This window comes from Vulpes vulpes, chromosome 16 (genome assembly GCF_048418805.1).
Source record: "Vulpes vulpes isolate BD-2025 chromosome 16, VulVul3, whole genome shotgun sequence".
Taxonomy (NCBI): Eukaryota; Metazoa; Chordata; class Mammalia; order Carnivora; family Canidae; genus Vulpes; species Vulpes vulpes.
The window spans coordinates 74,700,096-74,726,807 of record NC_132795.1 but is presented as its reverse complement, the minus strand read 5'-3'; the positions used below and the strand labels follow the sequence as shown (position 1 = coordinate 74,726,807).

At 38.3% G+C, this 26,712-nt stretch overlaps 1 protein-coding gene across 3 annotated transcripts in view; it reads right to left on the bottom strand.

The window, feature by feature from the left end:
* The window catches only part of DYNC2LI1 (dynein cytoplasmic 2 light intermediate chain 1), a 40,447-nt gene that overhangs the window by 11,043 nt on the left and 2,692 nt on the right, over window positions 1-26,712 (bottom strand). For 2 of the 3 annotated variants that reach the window (XM_025992559.2, XM_025992560.2), the window contains exons 3-8: window positions 14,820-14,854; window positions 12,524-12,593; window positions 10,806-10,894; window positions 4,779-4,965; window positions 3,745-3,813; window positions 3,046-3,123 (exon numbers count right to left, since the gene is read on the bottom strand). In XM_025992559.2, coding sequence (XP_025848344.1) covers window positions 3,046-3,123; window positions 3,745-3,813; window positions 4,779-4,965; window positions 10,806-10,894; window positions 12,524-12,593; window positions 14,820-14,854 — 528 coding nt within the window. The remainder of the gene's footprint in view (window positions 1-3,045; window positions 3,124-3,744; window positions 3,814-4,778; window positions 4,966-10,805; window positions 10,895-12,523; window positions 12,594-14,819; window positions 14,855-26,712) is intronic. The other variant, XM_072741723.1, reaches the window with a different exon arrangement.

The window sequence follows — 26,712 nt, the reverse complement described above, 5'->3', positions numbered from 1 at the left end:
AATTGAATTTTTAAAACACAATTTTATTATTATTTATGTTCCCTATGTGGAAAGGAAAATACCTTATCACAAAAGTATTTCATAGAAGGGCTGGGAGGACGTGAGAAGTTTTCTGACTCAACACCCCCATCTGTTGCATCAATTGCCTTGAAACATCCTCCAAAAACTGCTGTAGAGCTTCTGTTTGCATTAATTTAGTAGGAACTCAAAATCTCCAAAAGTAACCCATTCCATTTTCAGATAATGGTAACATTAGAAAGTTCTTATTCTGAGCTAAACTCTGCTCTGATTCCTTGTTCTTGACTTTAAGAGAGCAAAGAATATATCTAATCCCTTTTCCATGGAACAGTCCTTTGAATATTTAAAGAGCATTATCACATTCTAGATAATAGAACATAATTTTATACTCCTTCTCATATATCATATTTTTAAGCCTCATACCATCCTGACAGCTCTCCACTGAATCTGGTCCTACTCATCAATGTTTTTCTATTTTTATTAACTTTATTAGATTGCTTGTAATAGCGAATCCCCTTTCTTGACTGAATTATAAAGGATCAACTAAAGGGGTAAAAGAAAACCACTGAGCATCCAGCAATCTTCTCAAGCAGTCCCATACTGTCTCCTTTTGCGGGGGGATGGGGAAGAGTGGAAGTGAAATGGAAAGACGGGGCTTTGTAACTTTGGATACTCTCTTCTTGGTCCGAGAAGCTAAACAAGCTTTATGGTTCTCCTGGCAGTCCAGAAGGGCTCCTCTAATCCAAGCTCTCATCTTCTCGCTTGCTGAAAGCTGACATGAAACCATTCTTAAACCCATTCCCTAGAAGATCCTGATCTTCTAGGACCTTCTAGACCTGCTGGGGCCTACAGTGATCTGACTTCATCTAAATTTGTACACATAACACCAGATTAGATCCCGATCAAATGTGATCTGTTCCTAAAGAAAGAGACTTCCCTCAGCTAACTAAACAGAACTAACTATGCGGCTTTATCTTGTGTAAAAATAAACTATAAGATCCATGGTCTTTGCTTTTGTATCCTGGATGAGCCATTCATTTTAAACTCCCCATATCGTTTTGAAATAGTAAAAAAAGAATATTTCCAAAGCACTCTGTCAATTTCATATATAAGCGGATATAGTATAAACATAAAACATTCTGATTTTTAGGGAAATACACAATGCATTTATTTGGAGTATTCTGAAAAGTATAAAAAATTTAAACATAGATCATATTATCACTTTGTCATAATATATTACCCATGAAGGCCAGCGACTAGACTGTTATCTCCCTCCAACTTCCTCAGCACTTTCATGTAGCAGGAAAAAGAAACCATTCAAATGGGAAGATATTATTTCTTTTAAATAGAAGTGCTTTTATATTTTATTGCATTAAAGAATATCCTTTATCCTGGGATGCCTGGGTGCCTCGCTCTGTGTCTCTCACAGAGTAAATAAATAAAATCTTGAAAAAAAAAAAATCCTTTATCCTTTGTTCCTGCTGTAGAAGGTAAGGGTAACAGTTATTAGACTAAGCAACATTTATTGAGGAACACTTTGTTTCAGGCCCTGGCGTGGGCACATCATGTTTCTCTCTCTGATCCTTACAACAACTCTATGAAGAAGGCACTGGTTTTGTCATTTTACCCTGGAGGAGACCGGGGCTTGAGTGAGATGACCTGGCCTGTCACACATCTGGTAAATGGCTATCCTGAGATTCGAACAGAGGCAACAGGACTCCCAACTTCATGGTTTTAACCCCTACGACAATATTGTTGTTGTTTTAAGTTTTAAAAAGAACATATAGGGACGCCGGGGTGGCTCAGTGTGTGATCCTGGGGTCCTGGGACTGAGTACCGCATCAGGCTCCCCACAGGGAGCCTACTGCTCCCTCTGCCTACATCTCTGCCTCTCTCTCTCTTGAATAAAAAAATACAATCTTTAAAAAAAAATTGAAAAACATAGGTTTTTTTTTCCTCTTTTCCCTTAAGACAGATTCTAATTTTTAAGGGGAAACTAAAAATGAATAAATGTCTTTAAAAAGATTTATTTAGGGATCCCTGGGTGGCGCAGCGGTTTAGTGCCTGCCTTTGGCCCAGGGCGCGATCCTGGAGACCCGGGATCGAATCCCACATCGGGCTCCTGGTGCATGGAGCCTGCTTCTCCCTCTGCCTGTGTCTCTGCCTCTCTCTCTCTCTCTGACTATCATAAATAAATAAAAAAATTTTTAAAAAAATTTATTTATTTGAGAGAAAAAGTGAGTGTGCACAAGTAGGGGGAGGGCAGAAGGAGAAGCAGACTCCCCACTGAGTAGAGAGCCCGACATGGGGCTTGATCCCAGGACCCTGGGACCTTGATCCGAGCCGAAAGCAGATGCTTAACTGACTGAGCCACCCAGGTACCCCTAAAAATGAATAAATTAATAGCCAGTTTATCTGTTTAAGACTGATTAGGGTTTGGGGCACCTTGGTTTCAGTTAAGGTTGTGATCTCAAGGTTGTGAGATTAAGAACCCGTGCTCTGTGGGGAGTCTGCTTGAGATTCTTTCTCCCTCTCCCATTGCCCCTCCCCCCACTCCTGCACACCTGCTCTCTCTAAAAAAAATAAAAGAGAGAGAGAGAGAGAGACTGACTGACTGGGGTTTATGAGCATAAGCAATTGATCTGAAGACCTGGTAGGCCATCTAGCAGAGTATGTTCTAGAAATATTGGGACACCTGGGTGGCTCAGCGGTTGAGCGTCTGCCTTCTGCTCAGGGTGTGAATCCTGGTCTGGGGATGGAATCCACATCAGTCTCCCCGTGGGGAGCCTGCTTCTCCCTCTGCCTATGTCTCTGACTCTCTGTGTCACTCATGAATAAATAAATAAAAAATCTTAAAAAAAAAATAAATATCAAACACTCTGTAATAAGGATTTGGGGGCAGTGGGAAAGGAAAGAAGGGGATTATGTACACTAGTAGAAGCATTAGTATTTATAATCATGCATCAAGTTGCTTATTTTTCTAACTTTGGTGCTGTCCACTCAAGCCAGGATAGGAAATGTACGAACCATTAATGATGCTCCATAATAATGTGCGACAAATCGAAGTGTCTTGCATATAACCTTTCTCTTCTCAGAGTCAAAATCCTGAAGAAATACATTATTAAAAAGAAAAAAGTTGAGAAAATTAAATATCAGTAGTGGGAAGGTGCAAATTACTAAGTGTAGAAATACATAATTTGTTTTTTGTTTTTGTTTTTTTGGAACATACCCTGAGGAATAGGATTCCATTACCTTGATACTTTTTCTATAGAGAATTGAATAGTAGCTGCAGCCTTCTAGAACTACAGCTATCAGATCTTTCCTTGTTTAAACACTTAGCTCAATAGAATTTAGATATGAGCACACATTTTATAGTGTGGAATACCCTAGGGATTCTCTGACAAGCAAAGATAAGAAACCAATTTTCTACTTTCTTCAATTTAAAAGTTGGGAAGTCAGTCCTATCCCTCAGTGACTGGGTGAAAGATTCAGTTTCTCAAGCTCTCTGATCCCCATTCTACTGCCTTATCCCCATTCTACTGTATGTATTGTTCTTTACATATTTTCTCTTTCCCCACTATGTCGTCTTTTCCAAAATCTTTAAGATGTGTGACTCCTTGACCTCTCCCTCCTAGAGTCCTTTCTCTCACTTCACTATTATTTTTGTTCTTCTCCCATAAAGCCTGAGTATAAACAACCGTTTTATCTAGAAGTGGAAAAGCTTACCTGAAAAATATCGTATTTACTTCCAATTATGACCAGAGGTATTAGAAATGGGTCAACTAATTCACGGTCCTGTTAACAAATACATTTCATTGATTTATTATAATTGTTTGTACTATGTATTTAGCAAATTCTATTGACTTCCAAAAATACACCATTTTAGTCTTTTCATAGATGCTGACTTCGTTTGCTTGACCAAGAGTTTGTCCTAATATTTAACTTTGACTTAACCTAAGTTATATTTCTCAAGTATAAAACTAGAAATGGCAGTTCCCTAAATTACCATACTTATTTGTCACGTTCTATCCTATTTTCTTAAATAACATGTCATCTGCCTGTTTTGTTTTTCACTGTTTGGTATTATCTTTTGTTGCAATAGCATTTATACTGCATAGTTGTGAACCATAAGCTATCAGTTTCCTCCTGATATTCCCTTATGTAAAACACATTTGTATAAACCCTGGGCAATATAAAATTTTGCTATAGGTTTTCTAGAAAATGATACTCATATTTGTATTTAAAGAACTTGTGTTACCATCAATACAACTTTATAATTTAATTAGTTGTCAGATAATCAAAAGATATCAAATATGTGACAGATACTAAATGAATGTAAAATACAGAGTGGCAATGAAGGCTGTGAAAACTACTCATTGTTTACATTTGTAGCTTCATCTGGTCTTTGCCAGATGACTTTTGTACAGTCTGCTTTTTTATCTTCGTTTTACAGAGATTATAAAATCAATATCAAACTACTACTTCAAAATTCTGTTTCTTTTGATTGGTATCCTATGCCATAACAATCACAGTGGATGTCTACATCCACTACATGTCTACATCCAAGACATGAGAAATCCTTTCCCTGGTTTTGCTCTCACTGAGGTTTTATTAAATTGCTGTAATTTTCCAGTGAACAAGTTCATCTACATCAAATGAATTTCAAATCATGCATAAAAATTTAAGGAAGTTGTTTGTGATGTTATCTTTAACTACGTATGGGGCTACGGATTCTGGAAATAATCCCAACAGCAACTCACTGGATGGTCCTTCTGCATATTACTCCAGATCTTCTGTCTCATTTCAGAAACTGCTTTAGAATTTGTCTTCCCCAGTTTCATTATCATTTTGTCTACATGGCTTTTTGTGGCTTGTAACAGATTTTCCATAGTGGGCCAAAGGTCATTAGGTTTTGAAAGATCCAAAACAAGAACAATAGAAAATGTCCTAAAAAAATAAAAATATCTCTTTAAAAAAACTCAAAATAATTAGTTTTGAAACCTTATTATGCTGAAATTTATTAGCTAAAAAGTAACACTACAGCTTATAAAACAGCAGTATTCTAATAAAACACCCCCCACACCACCAAAGTTATGGCCTTATTTATTCCAGTGCTTTTCTCTAGTGATATTTAAGTATTACAACCAACTGTGGCACTGAAGGTTTTATTTGCACTAATAATAATCCAATTCAAATAATCTGCAAGAACAGATTGCAGATTGCATCACATCCAACAATGTGATGACTGGATCCAATTTTACTGTGTCCTCCAGAGTAGGGAAGCGAAAATAATAGAGCACAGCAACAACACAAACAACACAACAATTAGGTGAATGAGAACGAATGTATCGATGGCCCCAGCCAGGGGACTACCTCATTTATTTAATTTTCACAACAATCCTTCCTAGAAGATGTTATGATGTCTGTCTTATGGATTAGAAATCTGAGGCACACGTTTATATAACTAGTGAATTCTAGAGCTGTAGATCCAAAGCCACGCGTCTTTATACTCTAACACAGGGCCTCTCTGAAAGCACACCCTTGACCACCACACACACCACTGCCATCGCAGTACAAGTACAAGTGAACGTGTACTGGTGTTCATGTAAGTCAAACATGAATCAAACTCAGCAACAACCAATTGATTCAAAAATGGGCAAAGGGGACCCCTGGGTGGCTCAATGGTTGAGCATCTGCCTTTGGCTCAGGTGTGATCCCGGAGTCCTGGGATCGAGTCCTGCATCGGGCTCCCTGCATAGAGCCTGCTTCTCCCTCTCCTATGTCTCTGCCTCTCTCTCTCTGTGTCTCTCATGAATAAATAAATAAAATCTTTTAAAAAATGGGCAAAGGACTCAAACACCTTTCTTCTTTCTCCAAAGAAGATATACAGATATCCATTAACATATGAAAAGATGCCCAATGTCCAATAGCCTAATCGTTACAGAAATGCAAATCAAAACCACAATGAGATGTCACTTCATTAGGATAGCTCTGATAAAACAAAAATAGAATCAATATACCAATAACAAGTGTTGGTAAGGAAACAGAAATTGGAACCCTTGGCATTATTGGTGGAAATGTAAAATTCCTACTGTGTTAAACAGTATGCTGGTTCCTCAAAAAATTTTTTAAAAATTTAAAAGATTTCATTTATTCATGAGACAGAGAGAGGGGCAAAGACACAGGCGCAGAGGGAGAAGCAGGCTCCTGATGCAGAACTCGATCTCAAGACTCTGGGATCATGCCCTGAGCTGAAGGCAGAGGCTCAACTGCTAAGCCACCCAGGCATCCCCTCTATTTAATTTTTTGAGGAACAAGGGACACCTGGGTGGCTCACTGGTTGAGCCTCTGCCTTCAGCTCAGGGTGTGATCCCGGATCTGGGGATCGAGTCCCACATCGGGCTTCCTGTGTGGAGGCTGCTTCTTCCTCTGTGTCTCTGCCTCTGTGTATCTCTCATGAATAAGTAAAATCTTAAAAAAAAAAAAAATTAAACAGAATTACCATATGACCCAGTAATCCCACTTGCGAGAGTATCTGAAATCGGGACTCGAACACATATCTGTACACCAGTGATCACAGCAGTACTATTCACAAGTGCCGAAAGGTGGAAATGACCCAAATATCCAACCATGGATGAAGGCATCAACAAAATGTGGTATATGCACACAGTAGAATATCAATGGGATATTCTTATAAAGGAAGGAAATTCTGACACTTGCTACAACATGAGTGAACCTTGAAGGTATTCTGCAAAGTGAAAGACGTCAGACTCCTAGGACAAGACTCCCCAGAGGCATCAGATTCATAGAGACAGCAAGTATAAAGGTGGTTGCCAAAGGCTGGGGAAGGAGACTGTAGAGAGTCAGTGTTTCCTGGGGACAGTTTCAGTTGGGGAGGATGAAAAAATTCTGGAGAAGGATGGTGGTGATGGTTGCCCAACAATGAAATTATGCATAATGCCACCAAACTGTACAATTAAAAATGGCTAATGTGTTAAAATGTTCTCACATTTTATCAAAACAAAACAAAACAAAACTAGGAGTATTTCAGAAAATGGTCATAAGTAAGGACAGCCATAATCACAGGCCAATATATCCCTGATCAACAGGGCAAACATTCTGCTAGTATAGTGAGGAATTACAATAACACATTAGTTATTTTATAATACCATCAGTTAATTTTGCTTAGTTTGAGCAAACCAGCTATTTAGTATAATTCATATGAAACAGTAACTAAATTCTATACTACAGGTCTAACTTCAGAAAATATTCTTTTAGACAGTAACTATTGAGACTTTCTATAAAATTAGTATGCCATTAAATTGTATAGCCAATCAGATCTACATCATTTTAATAAACTGCTAACAGCTTTGCTTGACTATAATAAATAATATATACATTTATAATAGTAAGGAAGTCTAGTATGGTTAATGTTTAAAAATTGTTGACCATGGTTTCACTATTTTTACTGTGGTAAAATGTATCTAACAAAAAATTGATCATTTTCCAAATGAAAATAACTGTAAGTGAAAACAAAACAGAGGGGCGCCTGGGTGGCTCAGTCAGTTAAGCATCTGTCTTTGGCTCAGGTCATGATCTCAGGGTCCTGGGATCAAACCCCCACGTCTGGCTCCCTGCTCAGCGGGGAGCCTGCTTCTCCCTCTCCCTCTGCTGCTCCCCCTTCTTGTGCTCTGTCAAATAAACAGATAAATAAATAAGTAAATAAATTCATTCTTAAACAAACAAACCAGAAACATTCAAGCTTTTTCCAAGATTAAAATTTGTGTTTCCACTGCACTGGAAACACTTGTTACTTTTACCTTCATAACAAATGATAGGGATCCCTGGGTGGCGCAGCGGTTTAGCGCCTGCCTTTGGCCCAGGGCGCGATCCTGGAGACCCGGGATCAAATCCCACGTTGAGCTCCCAGGGCATGGGGCCTGCTTCTCCCTCTGCCTGTGTCTCTGCCTCTCTCTGACTATCATAAATAAATAAATAAATATTAAAAAACAAACAAACAAACAAAAAAAATGATAGCCAAAAAGAATTTTTTTTTTTTAAAGATATTATTTATTCATGAAAGACAGAGGGAGAGAGAGAGCCAGAGACACAGGCAGAGAGAGAAGCAGGCTCCATGCAGGGAGCCCGATGCAGGACTAGATCCCGGGATCCCAGGATCAGGCCCTGGGCCAAAGGCAGGTGCCAAACCACTGAGCCACCCAGGGATCCCCAGAATTGTTTTTATTTGAGTATAGCTGACACAGAATGTCACATTAGTTTCAGATGTACAACTTAGTGATTGACGAGTTTATACATGACGCTGTGCTCATCAGTGTCGCTCCCGTCTGTCCCATTACACCGCTACTATGGTATCATCAACTGCATTCCTTATGCTGTGACTTTTATTCCTGTGACTTACTCATTCTGTAACTGGAAGCCTGAATCTCCCATTCCCCTTCATCCATTGTACCCCTCCCTCCACCCACCTTGCTCTGGCAACTATCAGTCTGTTCTGTTTTTATAGATCTGATTCTGCTTTTTGTTTATTTTTTTTTTTAATATTCCATTTATGAGTGGAATCCTGCGGTATTTGTTTTTCTTAGTCTGACTTATTTCACTTAGCATAGAATCCTCTAGGTCCAACCACATTGTCTCAAATGCCACAATCTCATCCTTAAAAAACATTTTTTTAAAAAAACCCAACCACCTCTTTAAACAGGGAATGAAAGCACAGGAAATGCTCCATTACAGATTATCTAAAGTTTGTTCACTGCATTTATAACTACTCTATGAACAGTCATCTTAAAGATAAACAGTAACAGCATTTAGCAGTATTATTTTTTCAAGTTTTGGGCTTTGTCCAATATAAGGAAATTAATTATGTGTCAAATTGATCCAAGTCACAGAACACTCGGAGATTTGTGACCCTATTAGGAGTGAAATGTTTATCATGAATTCCTTAACCACTCAGCAACCTACTCTCAATGCAGGCCTCCAGCTCCCCTTCCGTTGTTCATCATAACCCTGACCTCCCCTCTCTCCTCAAGCAAAACACAGCTGCTCTGGGCTTCTAGGGAACGAAGACTCACAGAGAGAGGCATTAAAGAAGCTGTGGAAAAACGTGGCTTCCGCAGAAACCAGAATTTCGACAAGGCCATCAGGCCCAAAGCCTGTTGGGCCAGAGGAGGGCAGTGAGATCACTTGACAAGTTGATGTGACAAGGTGATTTGACAGTCAGGGCCACAACAGGAATCAGCTTCCGACCAAGGTAAGAGCAGTTCCCAGCCATTTTCACTCCTTTCGGCCTCAGGCCACACTGTCTGGCAGCTCTGGTTCCTCAGCTACTCCCTGTCCTTGCCCTCTCTTGCCCATACCACCACCAGGAGTGGCCTTAATTCCCAGGTGGCCTCTATGATTTGTCTCTTTTAAAGGAGGACAAATGAAATACCAAATAACTCTAAAATCCATGTTGCTGAAAAATTATGTCAGGGGAAAATAGTGGTTATACATGCAAAAGCAAAATCTAAACATACATAGAAAAAAATTCCACAACTGTACAAAGTATATTTACAAATGCTGAGAACACTGAAAGAAATACGTTGGCATGTTAACAGGGGTTATTTTTCAGGTGATTACAGGCGCTCTTACTTTCTTCATACCCTTCAATTTTTTTCCAAGATCTCTACATGAGCATAAACTATTTTTATAATAAGTAAAAGACAGTAAATTAAATTTCTTTAAAAGAAAAAATATCACTAGCCAGATAAAGCCAATGCTATCTGTATCTAGCTAGCTTACAGAAAAACAATTGTTCTGTTAACCAGAAATAATTCCATACCCTAAAGATCTTAATGGCTGAAATGTAACAAGTAATTGTCAAGCCCTTTGTATTTGGTCCAGGCTGCAGCAATGGTTTGGGTTAAACTCTGACAGGAGTAAAATATTTCAGATGTAAAAATGTGTGTTTTCCTTGGCTAAGACACATTCCCAGGAACATTGTGAGAAATGTCACAATTTTCCACATCTGATTTGGCCAACATGTGGGAGTCATTGTCAGGAAACGCAACCAAAGAGTTTGAGGTTTTCCTCAAGTTTCTATTTCTTAAGGTCAGCAAATAGACTTTCTCCCTCCTCTAAACTCACTATTCCCTTGGGTGAAGCTTCTATGGTACTAATTAGCATTTAGTTCAAAGGTAGACTTAAATATCCAGTTGAAGAAAAAACTCAGGGCTGAATTAGCCCATATTCAAAAGAATTAAGCTTTTCAAATTGCTGTTTGCCAAGTGAATTCATCGCTCAAGTGTTATTTGACGTATTTTGTTTGTTTGCAGCTTTGCAAAATATGTGACCAGTTGGAATGCCAGCTGTCAGCACAGGACAAACCCTGGTTCTTTTAAAATCTCTGTGAAAGCATTACACTTTAAGCGCATAGAAAGGCAGAGAATGTAACCCTTCAGCAACATAAAACTGCCCCCACCCCTGTCCAAATTCTGATCCCCAAAAGCCCACTCATATTCATCTTGTGGACACTACTGGGTCCTCACTAACAACTGTTCCTGGGGCACCTGAGTGGCTCTGGCGGTTAAGCATCTGCCTTCACAGCTCAGGTCATGATCCCAGGGTCTTGGGATGGAGCGCCGTATTGGGCTCCCTGCTCAGCGGGGAGTCTGCTTCTCCCCAATCCCTCTGCCTCCCACTCATGTGCACACATGTGTGCTCTAATAAATAAATAAAATCTTAAAAAAAAATTAAGAAACCCCAACTGTTCCTGGATCCAGCTCACTTACCTTAAGTTGTCACTTGTGATTGGTATGCTGATTAAGTCCAGTAAAGAGGTTCCTCCACCCAGTTCCCAAAAGTGAGCAATATCTTTTGGCTGAAAAAACAAATGTTTCTCGTATTTAAATTTTTTAAAAATTAAGTAATGAATACTTCATTAGCATCAGCCGGTAATAATTATGGATACAAAAATATAGTCCTCACTGAACCTTTTCTCGGCAGTCAAAACTTGCCTCTTTCTCTATCCCATCCCTCAAAATGCATCAAAACCTCTATTCCAAAAAACAAAGATGAAACATTAACATGGTAGGTGGGGAACAAGAAGAGTTTGAACAACTGATTCCCTTTTTATAGGATGCCTAAGCATTGGGGTTTGTAAGGGAAAGGCAGCCATGTGGGAATAATAGCAGGTGTTCCTCGACAACCTTCTTCCACTGCTAGCTCATGGCTTCTCTGCTTCCACCCTGCTGCTGAGGAGCCCTCAGGATACCACAACTGTGTGAGGAGCGGACACAGTGCTTCCATTTAGAACTCTTAGGGAACACTAAATCTGAGAAAGACATAAATCTTCCAGAATGAATATGGAAAAGCCCAACTTGCCAACACAAAGTTTAGGGAAAAAAATATTTTTTTGACAAATTATCGTCTCATAATCACGAAGACTGTTTTGCTGTTGCTATTTGAATATTTGCTGTTGATATTTAAATCAGTAATGTTTATGGGTGGGGAATAATTTTTCCCTGGAAAATCTCCCTGAGTCACAATTTGATGAAGGGGAGTTTTTAGAGCTCTTCTCAAAAGTGAAGCTCTGAACGCTGTTTCAAAGTTTCCAGTGAAAAGGATAATCCCATTTCTACATCATCACTCATATCAAAATTCATGTGAGTCACAAAAGTAAAGTTCTTCTGCATCTCACTATGTTATTTCTTTTTAATCTCACAATTTTGATAATCAACTTTCATTGGTGAATCTAGTAACAGGCAGTTTTAACTCTTACACATAGTCTAATGATCAAACATTTGGACTAGATCAATCTGTAAAATGTTGCCTGTGTTAGGGGAGAAAGGGGCCTTCCATTATAGATTGTTCTTCCATACACCTAACTCTCCTTAAGAAATGACCTATTTTCATGTAAGAACTCCAAATGAGGATTCTATTTCAGATTGTTTTTATCCTTCTAACATATGCCATAAACTCTCCTTCTATCCTGAATAATCTCCAACTTTCCTTTGAACAGACACTCAAGTGAAAATTGGATTATAACCAATTATGGCCTCTGGTCTCAAATACTGGTATTACTACCTTCAAGATATATTTATAAAAATGCTAATAATTTGGATTTTGAGTAGTATATTTTCAAAAATATCCTAAAGGTTAACTCATATTTTTAGCAGATTTTTGGGGGAGACAGGATGTAACAATACTATTCCCACCTACAAGAAGAGAAAGTCACATTAACACAATTAATATAAATATTTCCAAGAACTGTACAAAAAATTTACAAAGGAACCTTATTACAGCATTTTAAGGCACAACTAAGAAGGCTAAATTATTTTCTGTTTGGGTTGGCTTCATGTCTCTCTGAGGTGCATTTGAAGTTTAAAACCACAGAGCTATGCAGTGTACAACTGGGTATGTTTACTGATAAGTTGAAAATATAAGACAAAGTCAACATTATTACTTCTCGATCCACAAGCATAGCAACATCACTTAAAAAGACACTCACTATATTATGCCCTTTTGCTCTTCTTCCATATGTATATTCCAAAGCTAAGGTTGGTTTTGGTGGCTCATCCCTGCACAATAAAGAGAGAGAGTATTACCCTCGTGGGTTTTCTTATGCTATTATATTACCCAATTCATTTCCTCTTCCTCTTAAAAACTTGTTCTATTAATAGAGACGTTACTTTGTGGAATAGCAGTGTGGTAAACATGATAAAAACCTTATGTAAAAAATAAATAAGCCTTCGCAAACCACCTTCAAAGGCTATTTAGTAACAGCTGGAGAGGAACAGTGGCACCTGCGTGATGTGGCAACCCTTACAGGCACTGCTGGCGCCAGTGGAGGAGGCGGTGTGGCTGCCAGTGGTGGTGGCCATGTCGGGCGACAGCTCTGGGTATTCAGGTTATGTGGGAATCACTAATAGCAGGTTTGTGCTCAGCCCTGGTGTGGGCAGCTGGGAATCTAATAATTATCGATTCAATGGAGACATCAAGAGAAGACTTTAATATCATTCTCTATCTAAACTCATGGCTCAAACACGGGCATCACTTAACTAGTGAGAGCTAGATATTACATCAACAAGTTCTAAGAATGCACAAATGATTTGATGAATTATTTACACTGTGGCTTATACTGCTCAGTAAGCAGTTTTATGGTATATATCTACTTATTTACTTCAATTTTTTTACTGTAGTGAAAAACATGTAACATAAATTTACCTTATTTTTAAGCATACAGCTCAGTAATGTTAAGTATATTCTAGAACTTCTTCATCTGGCAAAACTGAAACTCTATGTCCATTAAACAATAACTATTTTCCCCCTCCCTCCAGACCCTGGCAAACAGCATTCTATTTTTTGTTTCTGTGAATCTGACTACTCTGAGATACCTCATAGAAGTGGAATCACACAGTATTCGTCTTTCTGTGGCTGACTTATTTCACTTAGCATAATGTCCTCAAGGTTCATCCATATTATAGGATGCATTAGAATTTTCTTCCTTTTTCAGGCTGAATAATATTGCTATAGATCATTTTAATTTGGAGAACAAAGAGAAACAATTTTTAAATTTGTGATTTATATATTTATCTTTATTAAGTATTTTGCATATCATTTCTACATATGTCTTTTTTAGATATCTATATATGTATATACTATATTATATATATATAGTAAAATGTTCGGTTATATTTCCTAAAGGTTACGAATTTTCTTTTATGAAACAAAATGCTACTTTTAAGACAAAAATTTAACATATAATAGGCAGAACTGTCTTTTTTCTAAGTAGACTATCAGGGAACTGAAATTCAGCTCAGTGTTGTATTTCATCCTAAGCTGATGTTGTAGTAGAGGACTTATTTGCAGAAAGAAATTCATATGGTCTAAACAGAGCCATGATTCCTGGGATGGAAAGATGATGCAGGTATCAGTATGGATGGTTCTTCTAAGAAACAACTTTGTGAAAGGAATTACACAGTCAGGATTTTTTTTTTTTTTTAATTAAGATTTTATTTATTCATGAGAGACACACACAGAGAGAGGCACAGAGACACAGGCAGAGGGAGAAGCAGGCTCCATGCAGGGAGCCTGATGTGGGACTCAGTCCTGGGTCTCTGGGATCACACCCTGAGCCAAAAGCAGATGCTCAACCACTGAGCCACCTAGGCATCCCCAAAGTCAGGATACTATTATTTAAACTTTTAAATAGTATTTTTCAAATGGATGATTTTTTTAATGTGACCTTGAGACAAAATTCCATCTATTTTGATGTTTTTGGAGAAGTTATAAGAAATAGGTGTTGGAATGAAGGGATATTTTCCGAAATCAGTTGAAGACTTTCCCTTTTAATTTCCTGCAATGTCCACTGTCCCAAAACTTAATTGGATGGCCAAACAGGTTAGGAAGTACAAATAACAAACGGTAAAAAGTAGTTTGAGGATCAACACTGTGCTTCAAAAAAGTTTCCATGAGCATTTTAAAGATTATAATTAATGTTCAGATAATCATGAACTAGGTAAAATAATATCAGAGTAGCACAAAGAGTAGGTAAGTACTATCATAGTTATGTTCATTTCTTTCCCAAATAGGAAAATTCAGCAGTAATCCTGTATATATATTTTGTTTTTGTTGTTTTTATCTTTAAAGAAAATCTTAGAGGCCATACTAAGGATTCACTAAGAATTAAGTTATTGTTTGCACCTAAAATTCATTTCTCCTTCCGTATGTCTTTTAGAATCTAACTTGCCCTGTACAACTAGAATAAACAAAAAATGTAGTCTAAAGGTTAACATAACACTTACCTGTCAAGACACCTTAGAATAATAGTAGTCTTTCCCTGGGAATTAAAAAAGAAAGAATACTGTGTTAATGTCATCTACATGTAAAATTTTGTTATTGTTCATAATTGTGGCCAAAAATAGCTTTTAATCACTTGAATGATAAATTACCTGGAAACTAGAAACTTTCAGAGTTGTTCCTAAGTTTGATAAGTGGAAAAAGTTAACTGTCAACTTTCTATCACAGTGTAACTACACTGCTATTATTATAATTATAAAGTCGTGCAGATGACAAATACTAGCAAATCATACCTCACTTTAGTGGTCAACTTGGCAGCTGTCTGAAATTTTCTCTCTATTCATCAATGCTAATTACTGGTTAAGCAGATGATTAGTATCTTCTAATATGTTTTAATTCCAATTGTTGAAGTGGAAATAAAGAAGAAAGATAACATACAAATAAAGGACATGCTGCAAATATATTCAAAGTAAGCAATCCAGATACTGGGTTAGAGTATTTTTTGTCATTTTATTTGTAGAAAATGAACTTATTCTAAGTTTCTTATTAGGAGTCAGAAAATATAGGTTCTGGCCATCTCTGCCACTAATCATGAAAGTTAACTTCATATCTTAGGGGTTGGCTCAGTGGTTTAATTACTGATTTTTTAAAAAAATAGTAAAACTTTAAAAAAAATCTCTTCTTGTAAGAGATTCTTGTAACAGATAAAAGACATAAAAGACTTGTAACAGATAAAAGATAAAAGATTCTTGTAACAGATAAAAGAGGAACAGCAGGGGAAGCTCTAATAGAAGAAGCCTTTGGGTTCCAAGGAAAATGGTTTGGAAAATCCTGGACTGACAAAAACACAGAACATTTGACCAGATGTTTTCTCCTCAAAAGTTATAATTTTTTTTACCAAAAAAAGATGATCACAAATATATTACTCTAAATTATATCTGGGATATGATAAAATTGAATTATTTTTTTAGTAATGGGAAACATAATAATTGAAATAGGACCAAAAATGTAAATTACGTTAATTGGCAGGTATTACATCAAAGTGAAAAACTAGAAAAAACCTAAATATCCCCAAATACGGGACTAAATCAATTATGACAATCCTTAAATGGAATAACATGTAATGATGATATAGGAACATACTAACATGGTAAAACATTAATAAAAGATTGGCATAACCCTGTTTTCAATATTCAAAATATCTTTTCCTGGTCTTTGAGATATACATATATACATACACATAAACAGATTCAGAGACAGACACAGAAACACACTCAAATAAACATCCAGGGTATATCACTTAGCTAACAGTGAATGTTTCTAGGTGATGGATTTGCAGGTAATTTATTTTATTTATTTTTTAAAGATTTTATTTATGTGAGAGAAAGAGCATGAGCAGGGGGTCAGGCAGAGGGAGACGCAGATCCCCTGCTGAGCAGGAAGCCCAACTCAGGGCTTGATCATGACCTGAGCTGAAGGCAGATGCTTAAACCCAATGAACCACCCAGGTGCCTGGTAATTTATATTTTTAAAGAAAGATCAGGATTTTCTGATTTTCTTGTACTGAATATGTATCACATGTAGCATATTTTAACATTTTTAAATAAATGAAGACTACAGTAGTCTCTTCTTATCCATGATTTTGCTTTCCACAATTTCAGTTACCCATGGTCAACCATGGTCCGGAAGCAGATGATCCTCATTCTGACATAGTATCATTGGGTCAGTAGTAGCCTAACACTATGTCACAGTGCCCACATCATTAACCTCACTTCATCTCATCACGTGGTCATTTTATCATCTCACAGCATCACAAGAAGAGTGAGTACAGTACAGTAAGATATTTTGAGAGAAAGACCACATTCAACTTGTATTATAGTGTTTTGTTATATACTTGTATTACAACATGTATTACATTGTTCACTCAGAGACTATCAAAATGAATCCTATCTTTCAGGTGACATTGGAAATCCAGTCTTTTCCTCTGACCTGTTATCCTTGGAACTCTAATTCCATAATCCTCTATGCATCCCTTCATCTGGCACAATAAGTCCCTTCCCTACTTCCAACATCCTTCCACTCTATAGCGCCAGCTCTATGATTAGCACACTCCTCAGTATCCTCAACTTCTTTTTCAGAATGTACACTCCACCTATTGGCCTTACCTAAAATATGGCTGCCTCTGGACTACTTCCTCTACCATCTTGTTAAAGAAGGCTATTCTCTTCTACCACCCCATGTACTTCAGAGATTTCCTTGCTCCCCAATGCACCTTTATTTTTTTAAAGATTTATTTACTTCAGAAGTGCCTGCGTAGCTCAGTTGGTTAAGCATCTGCCTTCAGCTCAGGTCATGGTCCCTGGGTCCTGGGATCAAACCCCACATCAGGCTCTCTGCTTAGTGGGGAGTCTGCTTCTCCCTCTCCAGCTCCCTGATTGCGCATGCTCTCTCTCTCCCCACTCCATAAATAAATAAATTAAATAAATAATAAAATAAAAAATTTTATTTGAGAGAGGGAGGGAGGGATGGAGGGAGCGTGAGTGAGGGGGGACAGTGGGGAGAGGGCAGCCTCCAGACTCCCCGCTGAGCACAGAGTGGACACAGGGATCTATCCCACAACCCATGAGATCGTGACTTGAGCTGATATCAAGAGTTGGATGCCCAAATGACTAAGCCACCCAGGTGCCCCCCAATGCCACCTTTAAACAATTACTCTATTTCCCTCCTTTTGCAAAAGCCTTAGAGGCCTCTACCAGTCTACTGTGATGGCTGTTGTCATCTCTTCTGGCTCAGTCTCCCTTTCTCAGCTATTGTCATTAGTCTTGTTAACTTCATACCCACAGGGCAGCCCAGGTGGCTTGGTTTAGCGCCACCTTCAGCCCAGGGGATGATCATGGAGACCTGGGATCAAGCCCCACATTGGGCTCCCTGCATGGAGCCTGCTTCTTCCTCTGCCAATGTCTTGTCTTCTGCCTCTTTTTGTGTCTCTCATGAATAAATAAATAAAATCTTAAAAAAAAATAATCTACTTAAAAAAACAAAACAACTTCATACCCCATGTGGGCATGGGGAGCAACACATCTAACACTGATCTCTCAGTGCCTTTGCCTCCTCCCAGAGACTCTTTACTTCACTCTATTTCTGCCATATGTCACTTCCAAGGTTACATCTTGAATCATTTCACCACTGGAAACTGCATTACTTCCAAAATCACAAACACAACACATTCTCCAACCACTTCTTGAGGAATCCCCACAGTAAAAATTCTTTGGCTATATTAAGAGGTCTTAAAAAGAGGTCTTAAAAGTCCGTTGACCCATCAACATTTCTTCTTCTCCACCAGCTCCCTCCTACCTCCACATCTCTCCTTTTCCACCTTACACTCCATAGTTTATCATTACAATCACCCTTGCAAATATCACCCCCCCCCCCCCAAGCTTTCTCTAGCTTTGTCCTGGATCCACTCGGCAAAACCTAACCCTGGTAAACTCAATTCCCTTCCCTTCTCCTCCATGTTTGTACCCATGCGAGTGATGACAGAGAAAAAGTACACATGCTGTACAGAATGGTGTCACCTAAATTCTTAATCCCCATTTTCAAAACAGCAGTCAGCAATGACGGGAATCCTATTACGTTTGACTCGTATGTTCTCGCTCTCATTTGTTGTAACCGCTGTTTCATACATTTTTCTTCTCTCCTCAGAATACCCACTTGACCCTCTTCACCTAAATTACCTCTCTTTCCTCACTTCCTACCCTTAAAACTCTGGACATCACCCTCTCTTAAGAGGCTTTCCCAGTCTTCTAGCCTCTTGGGCTGAGTTAAGAGCCCTTGTTTCCACCATAGCATTTGTCTCATGCTATGTTGTATAAGTACTAGCACCCAAGTTCCCACACAACAAAGAACATGTCTTTCATTTCTGTTTCCCCAGAGTCGGGCAGGATGCCTGGCACATAAAAGATGTTCAATAGATATCTACTGAATGGAAAAACAGAAGTATAGGAAAGAAATAGAGAAGGCAGTAAGGCAGTTTCTTTGGTAAAGGGTGATTACTATTAGCTGAACAACAGAAGCATTAATTGGTTGCTTCTCTTTATTTTTCAAAATAATATTCTGCATAAAGCATGGAATCAGATACTTTTTAAAGAACAATAGCCTCAAAAGTTCTACCTATATCAAGAGAGTTTGCCAATCTTCAAAAGCAAAATTAGTTTTAATTTACATAAATGAAAATAAACAGCTTGCATATGCCATAATCTACTTTTCTTTTTTAAGTATGGTTTCACAAATAACAAAACATGAATGGGCTGTCAAAACAACAAAATCTAGAACAACTGTTACAGAGAGTGACTAGTGGAGGACACTGGGGGGCATTTTGTGTGTCAGCATTTGTGCGCTGGTATCAGTGATCAGTACTATTAGGATAAGCCGCCTTAAAGATATGGAAGTAGCTTATTATACAGAATACTTTTTGTAATAGAAATTTACTTGTACCATAAGACTAGTACTAGTTATTTACTCATTTTTAAAAATCCATGTATGCATCTATGTGGCAGTAAGTAGGAAATTGGAAAAATGGGACACCTGAGTGGCTCAGCAGTTGAGCGTCCGCCTTCCACCCAGGGCGAGATCCTAGAGTTCCAGGATTGAGTCCCACATCGGGCTCCCTGCATGGAGCCTGCTTCTCCCTCTGTCTCTGCCTCACTCTCTCTCTCTCACTGTCTCTCATGAATAAATAAATAAACAAATATTAAAAAAAAAAGGAAATTGGAAAAGTACTGTATCCAATGCAAAAATCACTCTCCTTACAACAGTAAATTTGTGAAATGTGTATATACTATAGCTGGGTTAAAATTTTAAAATATAAGTGATCCCTATGAAAATTTTATTTAAACAGTTAAGTTCAGATTTTTAAAAGTGGGCCAACCCCGGTGGCACAGCGGCTTAGCGCCGCCTACAGCCTGAGGTGTGATCCTGGAGACCCGGGATCGAGTCCCATGTCGAGCTCCCTGCTTCTGGAGCCTGCTTCTCTCTCTGCCTGTGTCTCTGTCTCTCTTTCTCTCTGTGTCTCTCATGAATAAATAAATAAAATCTTTAAAAATAAATAAATAAATAAAATAAAAGTGGGCCAATAAGAAAACTTTGTAAAATGCAGAAATTAAAGACAAAATAAAAACACACTTGACTAAAATTTTATCATACATATTTCTACCTTTTATCTTTGCATTTTTAGAGTTGAGATCATACTGTATACAAAATTTCTGTCCTGCTTTTTTCAATTAACATTATATTCTTTCATTACTAACAACTATTTTATGGTTGTATAACATTTCCCTCCAATAAATACAATGTTAATGTTATGTATAATATCTCCCAATGATGGATGTCTAGTTGTGTGGGGAGGGCTCTCTGGGACACTCTCCAAGACAGGGGAGTGCTCTGACTACCTGGTCAATGACATCACCTGGCAAAGGTGTAGCCTCACTGAGGCAGACTTTAGTTCCAGAAAGTTTCATCGTCAACATGACCCTAAGGTGGTAGCATGAAGCCTAAAAGTAAAAGAATAATAGGAACCCCAAATAGAAATGAACTATAAAGCCAAATAAATTCCAGCATCTTGGGTCTGCAAGCGTTGACCTTTTTTTAGACAGTGTCACTAGCCATTTTGCCTTCCTGGCAAGAACTTTGTGAGTCAAAGCTGCATGAAGACGTGATACATCTGTTCTTGCTCTGTATGGCCAATTCCAAAACCTTTCTGTATAATGGCTAAATTAAACAAACTTACAAAGAGTAGGGAGAGGCCTCTTCCTACCAATCAATCAGTGGTCCTGGGGATGGGCTGCTATATTTTCCCCCATACTTCCCACAATAACAAATAACCCTGTAACACACACACATCATTCATATAATCAGTAACTCCTTAAATGATAATCCTAAAAGTAAAATAACTGAAACCAAAATATGAATATTATTAAGATACTGACTTAGATACTTATTTACTTAATTATTTTTCCTGACTTATTTATTTTAAGATTTTCCTTATTTATTCATGAGAGACACACAGAGAGAGAGACAGAGACACAGGCAGAGGGAGAAGCAGGCTCCCTGCCAGGAGCCTGATGTGGGACTCGATCCCAGATCCTGGGATCACATCCTGGGCCAAAGGCAGAGATGCTCAACTGCTGAGCCACCCAGGCATCCCTTCCTGACTTTAAATGAACCCTGGCTTTTATACTCAAATGTAGTAGAAGACCTGAATGCTTGAATGCTTTCAAATGAGGAAATAAAAAACAAGTTAAAACATTTTTTAAAAATTTTGACTAATCTTATAATTTTTCCTAGATCAATAATAAATGCTTTCTAATTCTTACTAAGTATGGTATTGGCTACATACAAAATTAGTTTACCAACCTCAATTTTAATGGCTCCATGACCATGAATTTGAGTAAAATATGTAAATATTACTTTTAAAATGTAGTTATTAGAACATTAGATAATAAAAACAAAAATTTTATATTAAAATTCTTCCATCTGGATATGTTTCAATCACGTTTCAGTCAGAATACTCAGATGGCAATCAAAATTACTTAATTAACCTCTTCCTGGGCAGCCCTGGTGGCTCAGCGGTTTAGCGCCGCCTTCAGCCCAGCGTGTGATCCTGGAGACCCAGCATTGAGTCCCACGTCGGGCTCCCTGCATGGAGCCTGTTTCTCCCTCTGCGTGTGTCTCTGCCTCTCTCTCTCTCTGATGAATAAATAAATAAAATCTAAAAAAAAAAAAAAAACCTTCTTCCTTACAGTGCACAATTCTTTAAAGTCCTCAGGTGACATAGTATGGTACTCCATGTGAAATCAGCATTCTGTTGACCTGAAGGGTATGCTACACCTGAGTATGTATCAACTTATGGATTTTGGCTGACGTTTCCTAGTTGTGTGGCGATAAATAACATTATTAGAGTCAGAGATGACAAATCAATTTTATCACAAGTGCCAACACCTTCCGGGAATGCTAGGGATTAGATGTCATCTTCAGGCTCAGTAGAAAAGGGTGTTGTGATCAATAAGTTATGTGTGGAAGATGTGTAACTAGTATCTGCTATCTCTTAAGGAACCCTGGAAAGCATCCTCTCACAACCAGAATATACTTGAGAAAACTGGAAAAGGAAAAATTTAGAAGTCAAGACATTTCCTCCCCACTTTTCTTCTACCTAGAAGTTGAGGTATGGAAGGAGAACAGGAGCTCTGGGAAGAAAAAGGCTAGTCAGTGACTAAGTTTTCTGGCCCATACCTTAGGATACTGGAGTAATCACCTGCTAAGAGGAAATCTATGTTAAGAGAATGATAAGACCAATGTCTAGGGACTTGACAATTAAATCAGAGTGGAGAGAATGAGAGAAAGAAGTCCAAATAAATTGAGATGTCATTAGGTATGATATTAAGAAAAATTTTAAGACAATAATGGAAGAGGGCCCAAGTAATTCACAAGAGAAAACAGCTGAGCCAAGGCCTAGAAAGAATATTCACAGCGACACATACATAACAGTGCAGGTAATAAGTGCAGTATTATCACAGGGAAGCAAAATGATCTCATATGATTACCAAAACTAGCATATAACTTATGAGTGCAATATATTGGTGAAAAGGAATAAAAAGAGACAGAAAGGGAGAGAAAATACAGCACACTTTGTATATTTATATGGAAATTTATAAATATGCATGAAAAATGCATTTGGATGAAAATAATGAGCAGAACAGATGTAATGTTGTGACGGTAATTAGACTGTTGTCTGACCATATGAAATGAATTAAAATATGGTACCTCATAGTACACATCACAAGAGGAATACAGATGAAGTCTAATAGTGAAGAGGATACCAAATATTCAAAAAAGCTCCTACATCAGTTTGAATTTTTGGTCATTTTTTGTCATTTTTTTGGTCATTCCCAAAGGAAATAATCCAGACTTAGACAGAAACTAGGATCAGACGGAGATTAAATGACTCATCGTAATGTAGGATTCTATGTCCACATAAACATTCAATCCAGAGTGAGGGAAAAATAAAGGAAATTTTAGACATTCAAGGATCTCATAAATTTTACTTACCATATAATGCTTTCCCAGAAAACTACAAAAAGAACGTGCTCCATCAAAATAAGTGAGTAAACCAGGAACAGAGAAGACACAGGATCCAGGAAAGAAAGAAGAAAAAGGAATTCTCAAGATGTTGGGGAAGGATGGTAGCTATGCAGCCGGTCCTGAGAACCACAGTACGGACCAGCACAATAGTTAAAAGACGACAGGACTCTGGCTGGAGAGGAGAACTTTCCGATGATCGGGTACAGCTACCTAGATGAAGATCGTATTGAATGCCTGTTGGGGACTGTGAAATTAGAATTAGAAATACATAGCTGGGGAGCCAGTTTCAAGGATAGTCCTGAATGATCCTCCTTGATGGTATTCATACCCAGGCATGGTCCCTCACGCTGTATCAGAGTTGGTCTTTGTGATCAATAGCTTATGGCAGAAATGACAGCACATCACTTCCAAGATCAGGGTATAAAAGGCTGCAACTTCTACGGGTGTGCCCTCTCTCTTTTGGATCTCTTGCTCTGGGGGAAGCAAGCTGCCATATTGTAAGCGGCCCTATGGAGAGGCATATATGTGGAGAATTGAAACCTGGCCAACAATCTTCAAGGAACTGAGGCCTCTTGTCAGCAACCATGTCAACAAGCTTGGAACTGATTTCCCAGTTTAGTTGAGTTAGGAGAGGACTTTAGTCCCAGACGACATCTTGACTACAACTTCATGATAGACCCTGACCCAGAACCACATAACTAAGCTGCTCTCAGACTCCTGGCCCTCATACACTAGATGAGATAATGTTTACTGTTTTATTTTTTAAATTTTTTATTTATCCATTTGGGAGAGAGAGAGAGAGAGAGAGAGAATGAGAGAAAGCATGGGTGGGGAGGTAGGGAGAGGGAGAAGCAGGCTCCCCATGGAGCAGGAAGTGCAAGGTGGGGCTCAATCCCAGGACCCCAGGATCATGACCCAAGCTGAAGGCAGAGCTTAGCCAAACTGAGCCACCCAGATGCCCCATGTTTGCTGTTTTAAAAGCTGCTATGTTTTAGAATAATTTATTATGTAGCAACAAATAACTAGTGCATATAAAAACTAAGGAACACATAAAAGCTAAGCAAATAAAAAAATTAAGGCATTTTTAAACTTCTGAGAAAAGTTATTCAAGAAAAAGAAAGTAGGAGCACCTAGGTGGCTCAGTTGGTTGAGCAGCCAACTCTCAATTTCGGCTCAGGTCAGGATCTTGGGTCATGAGACTGAGCCCCAAGTGGGGCTCTGCGCTGGGCATGGAGTCTGTTTGAAATTCTCTTTCTCTTCTGCCCCTCCCCTTGAGTGTGCACACACTCTCCCTCTAATAAATAAAATCTTAAAAAAAAAAAAAAAAAAAAAAAGAAAGAAAAAGAGGGATGCCAGGGTGGCTTACTCAGTCAAGTGTCTGACTTCAGTTTGGATCATGGTCTTAAGGTCCTGGATCAAGCCCTGCGTTGGGCTCTGTACTTAGCAGGGAGTCTTGCTTGAGATTCTCATTCTCTCTCTCTCTCTCTCTCTCTCCAATTGTCCCTCCCTCTGCTCGTGTGCTCTCTCAAATAAAAAAAAAATCTTAAAAAAGAAAGAAAGAAAAAAAGAAAGAGAAAAGAAAGGAAGGAAAGGAAAGGAAAGGAAAGGAAAGGAAAGGAAAAGAAAGGAATGGAATCCATTTGGCTCAGCAGCAAACAAGTTTTAGAAATAATAACACTGAATATTAATTTAGCCCAAAACTATAAAAACAACTATGTTGCAGACTAGGGCTGGAAATGAGCATTTAAAAGTGATAAACTAGGGGCATCTGTCTGGCTCAGTCAGTAGAGCTTCTAACTCTTGATCTCAGGGTTTTAAGTTTGAGCCCCATGTTAGGTGTGGACATTACTTAAAAATGTAAAAAAAAAAAAAATCATTTAAAAAAAAGAGCTAGAACTAAATAATCTTCTACTATTATCAAAAATTCAATAGATAATTTCTAACACTTTAAGTCTAAAAATAGCCTATAAGCTATTTAAGAAATAAAGAATTACAGGGAAAAAAACAGATTTAGGATATGAAAGAGGCCACTTAAAGGAGAAGCCCTGGGATCCCTGGGTGGCGCAGCAGTTTGGCGCCTGCCTTTGGCCCAGGGCGTGATCCTGGAGACCCAGGATCGAATCCCACATCGGGCTCCCGGTGCATGGAGCCTGCTTCTCCCTCTGCCTATGTCTCTGCCTCTCTCTCTCTCTCTCTCTCTCTCTCTCTCTCTGTGTGTGACTATCATAAATAAATTAAAAAAAAAAAAAATAAAATAAAATAAAAAAAAAAAGGAGAAGCCCTGAACAATGTGGAGAGGTTTAGTATTTTGTGCACCTTTTGATTATCTTTGAGTTTTTTTTTTTTTTTTAATTTTTATTTATTTATGATAGTCACAGAGAGAGAGAGAGAGGCAGAGACACAGGCAGAGGGAGAAGCAGGCTCCATGCACCGGGAGCCCGATGTGGGATTCGATCCTGGGTCTCCAGGATCGCGCCCTGGGCCAAAGGCAGGCGCCAAACCGCTGCGCCACCCAGGGATCCCTATCTTTGAGTTTTTAAACCAATATATTAATCACTTTAATAAAAGTAATTAAAAATATAGACTGTAACAGAGGATCCAATCTGAGAAAATTAAGGACAAAACAGCATTATGCAAAGAACATAGATCTCAAGCTCAACCTTAGTTAACAAGGTTATGGGATTACTAGAATTTTTCTATACAATAACAGGAGCACAAGCATTTGGAAAAAGAGAAGCTGGCAGACCTTCTAGTCTACTGCAGTTAAGCAAAACCTCCAAAGTCCTGTTCCTTCCCAAGAATTACACATTAGAATAGTTCCAGTTAAGAGTTATAAAATCATGACAGGGAATCCATAACCAATATGGAATCCATGCCACAGAAGGCATGACTGAAAGAAAGGAAGATATTAAAGCTGAAATAGACTCAGAGAGACAAAGTGGTTGCCATTAATTATTTGAAGGGTAATTTAAAAATATCTCAAGATTTAAAAAGCAGAAGAAAATTCAGACTTATTTCTGTACTGTTACAAATCAGAATTAGGACCTAAATTGGGACCTTAGAATTAGGAATACCAAGTATTTATATACTTTTACAGGCCAAAATTGCAAACATTGGAAGTTACAATGAGCCACTCAGGTTTTCTTGTTAATTAGGAATTCAGGAAAATGGAACCAGGTTGCCTTATAGAAGACAACTCCCTCCCCTCCCCCCCCACCCCCCATTAAGAGAATCAAACCTAAACTATACAACCACTGTTTATAGTGGCTCTTAACCTTTTTGAAGGTGCTGGAATGGTTCTCCTACCATTTTCCATAAAAACACTGATACACAATCACGCACAATTCTGCATACATTTCTAGAGTTCACTGGTCCTAAGAAGTATCTCCATGGACCTCAGAGTAGAAGACTAAAGTCTCCAGGGTTCCTTCAGTTTCTGTGACTCTAGTTAGATAAGTGAAGGGTAAATGTATCATACTTTGTCAGGTTATGTTTTTTGTTATTTATATTCTTTTTTTTAAATTTTATTTATTTATTCATGAGAGAGAGAGAGGCAGAGACACAGGCAGAGGGAGAAGCAGGCTCCACGCAGGGAGCCCAATGTGGGACTCGATCCCGGGACTCCAGGATCATGCCCTGAGCCAAAGGCAGACGCTCAACCACCAAGCCACTCAGGTGTCCCTGTTATCTATATTCTTGTTTCAGTTGTGTAAGTTACCTGACCTACAGCCATCATATTAGCATTTATGGTGCCTTTGGGGT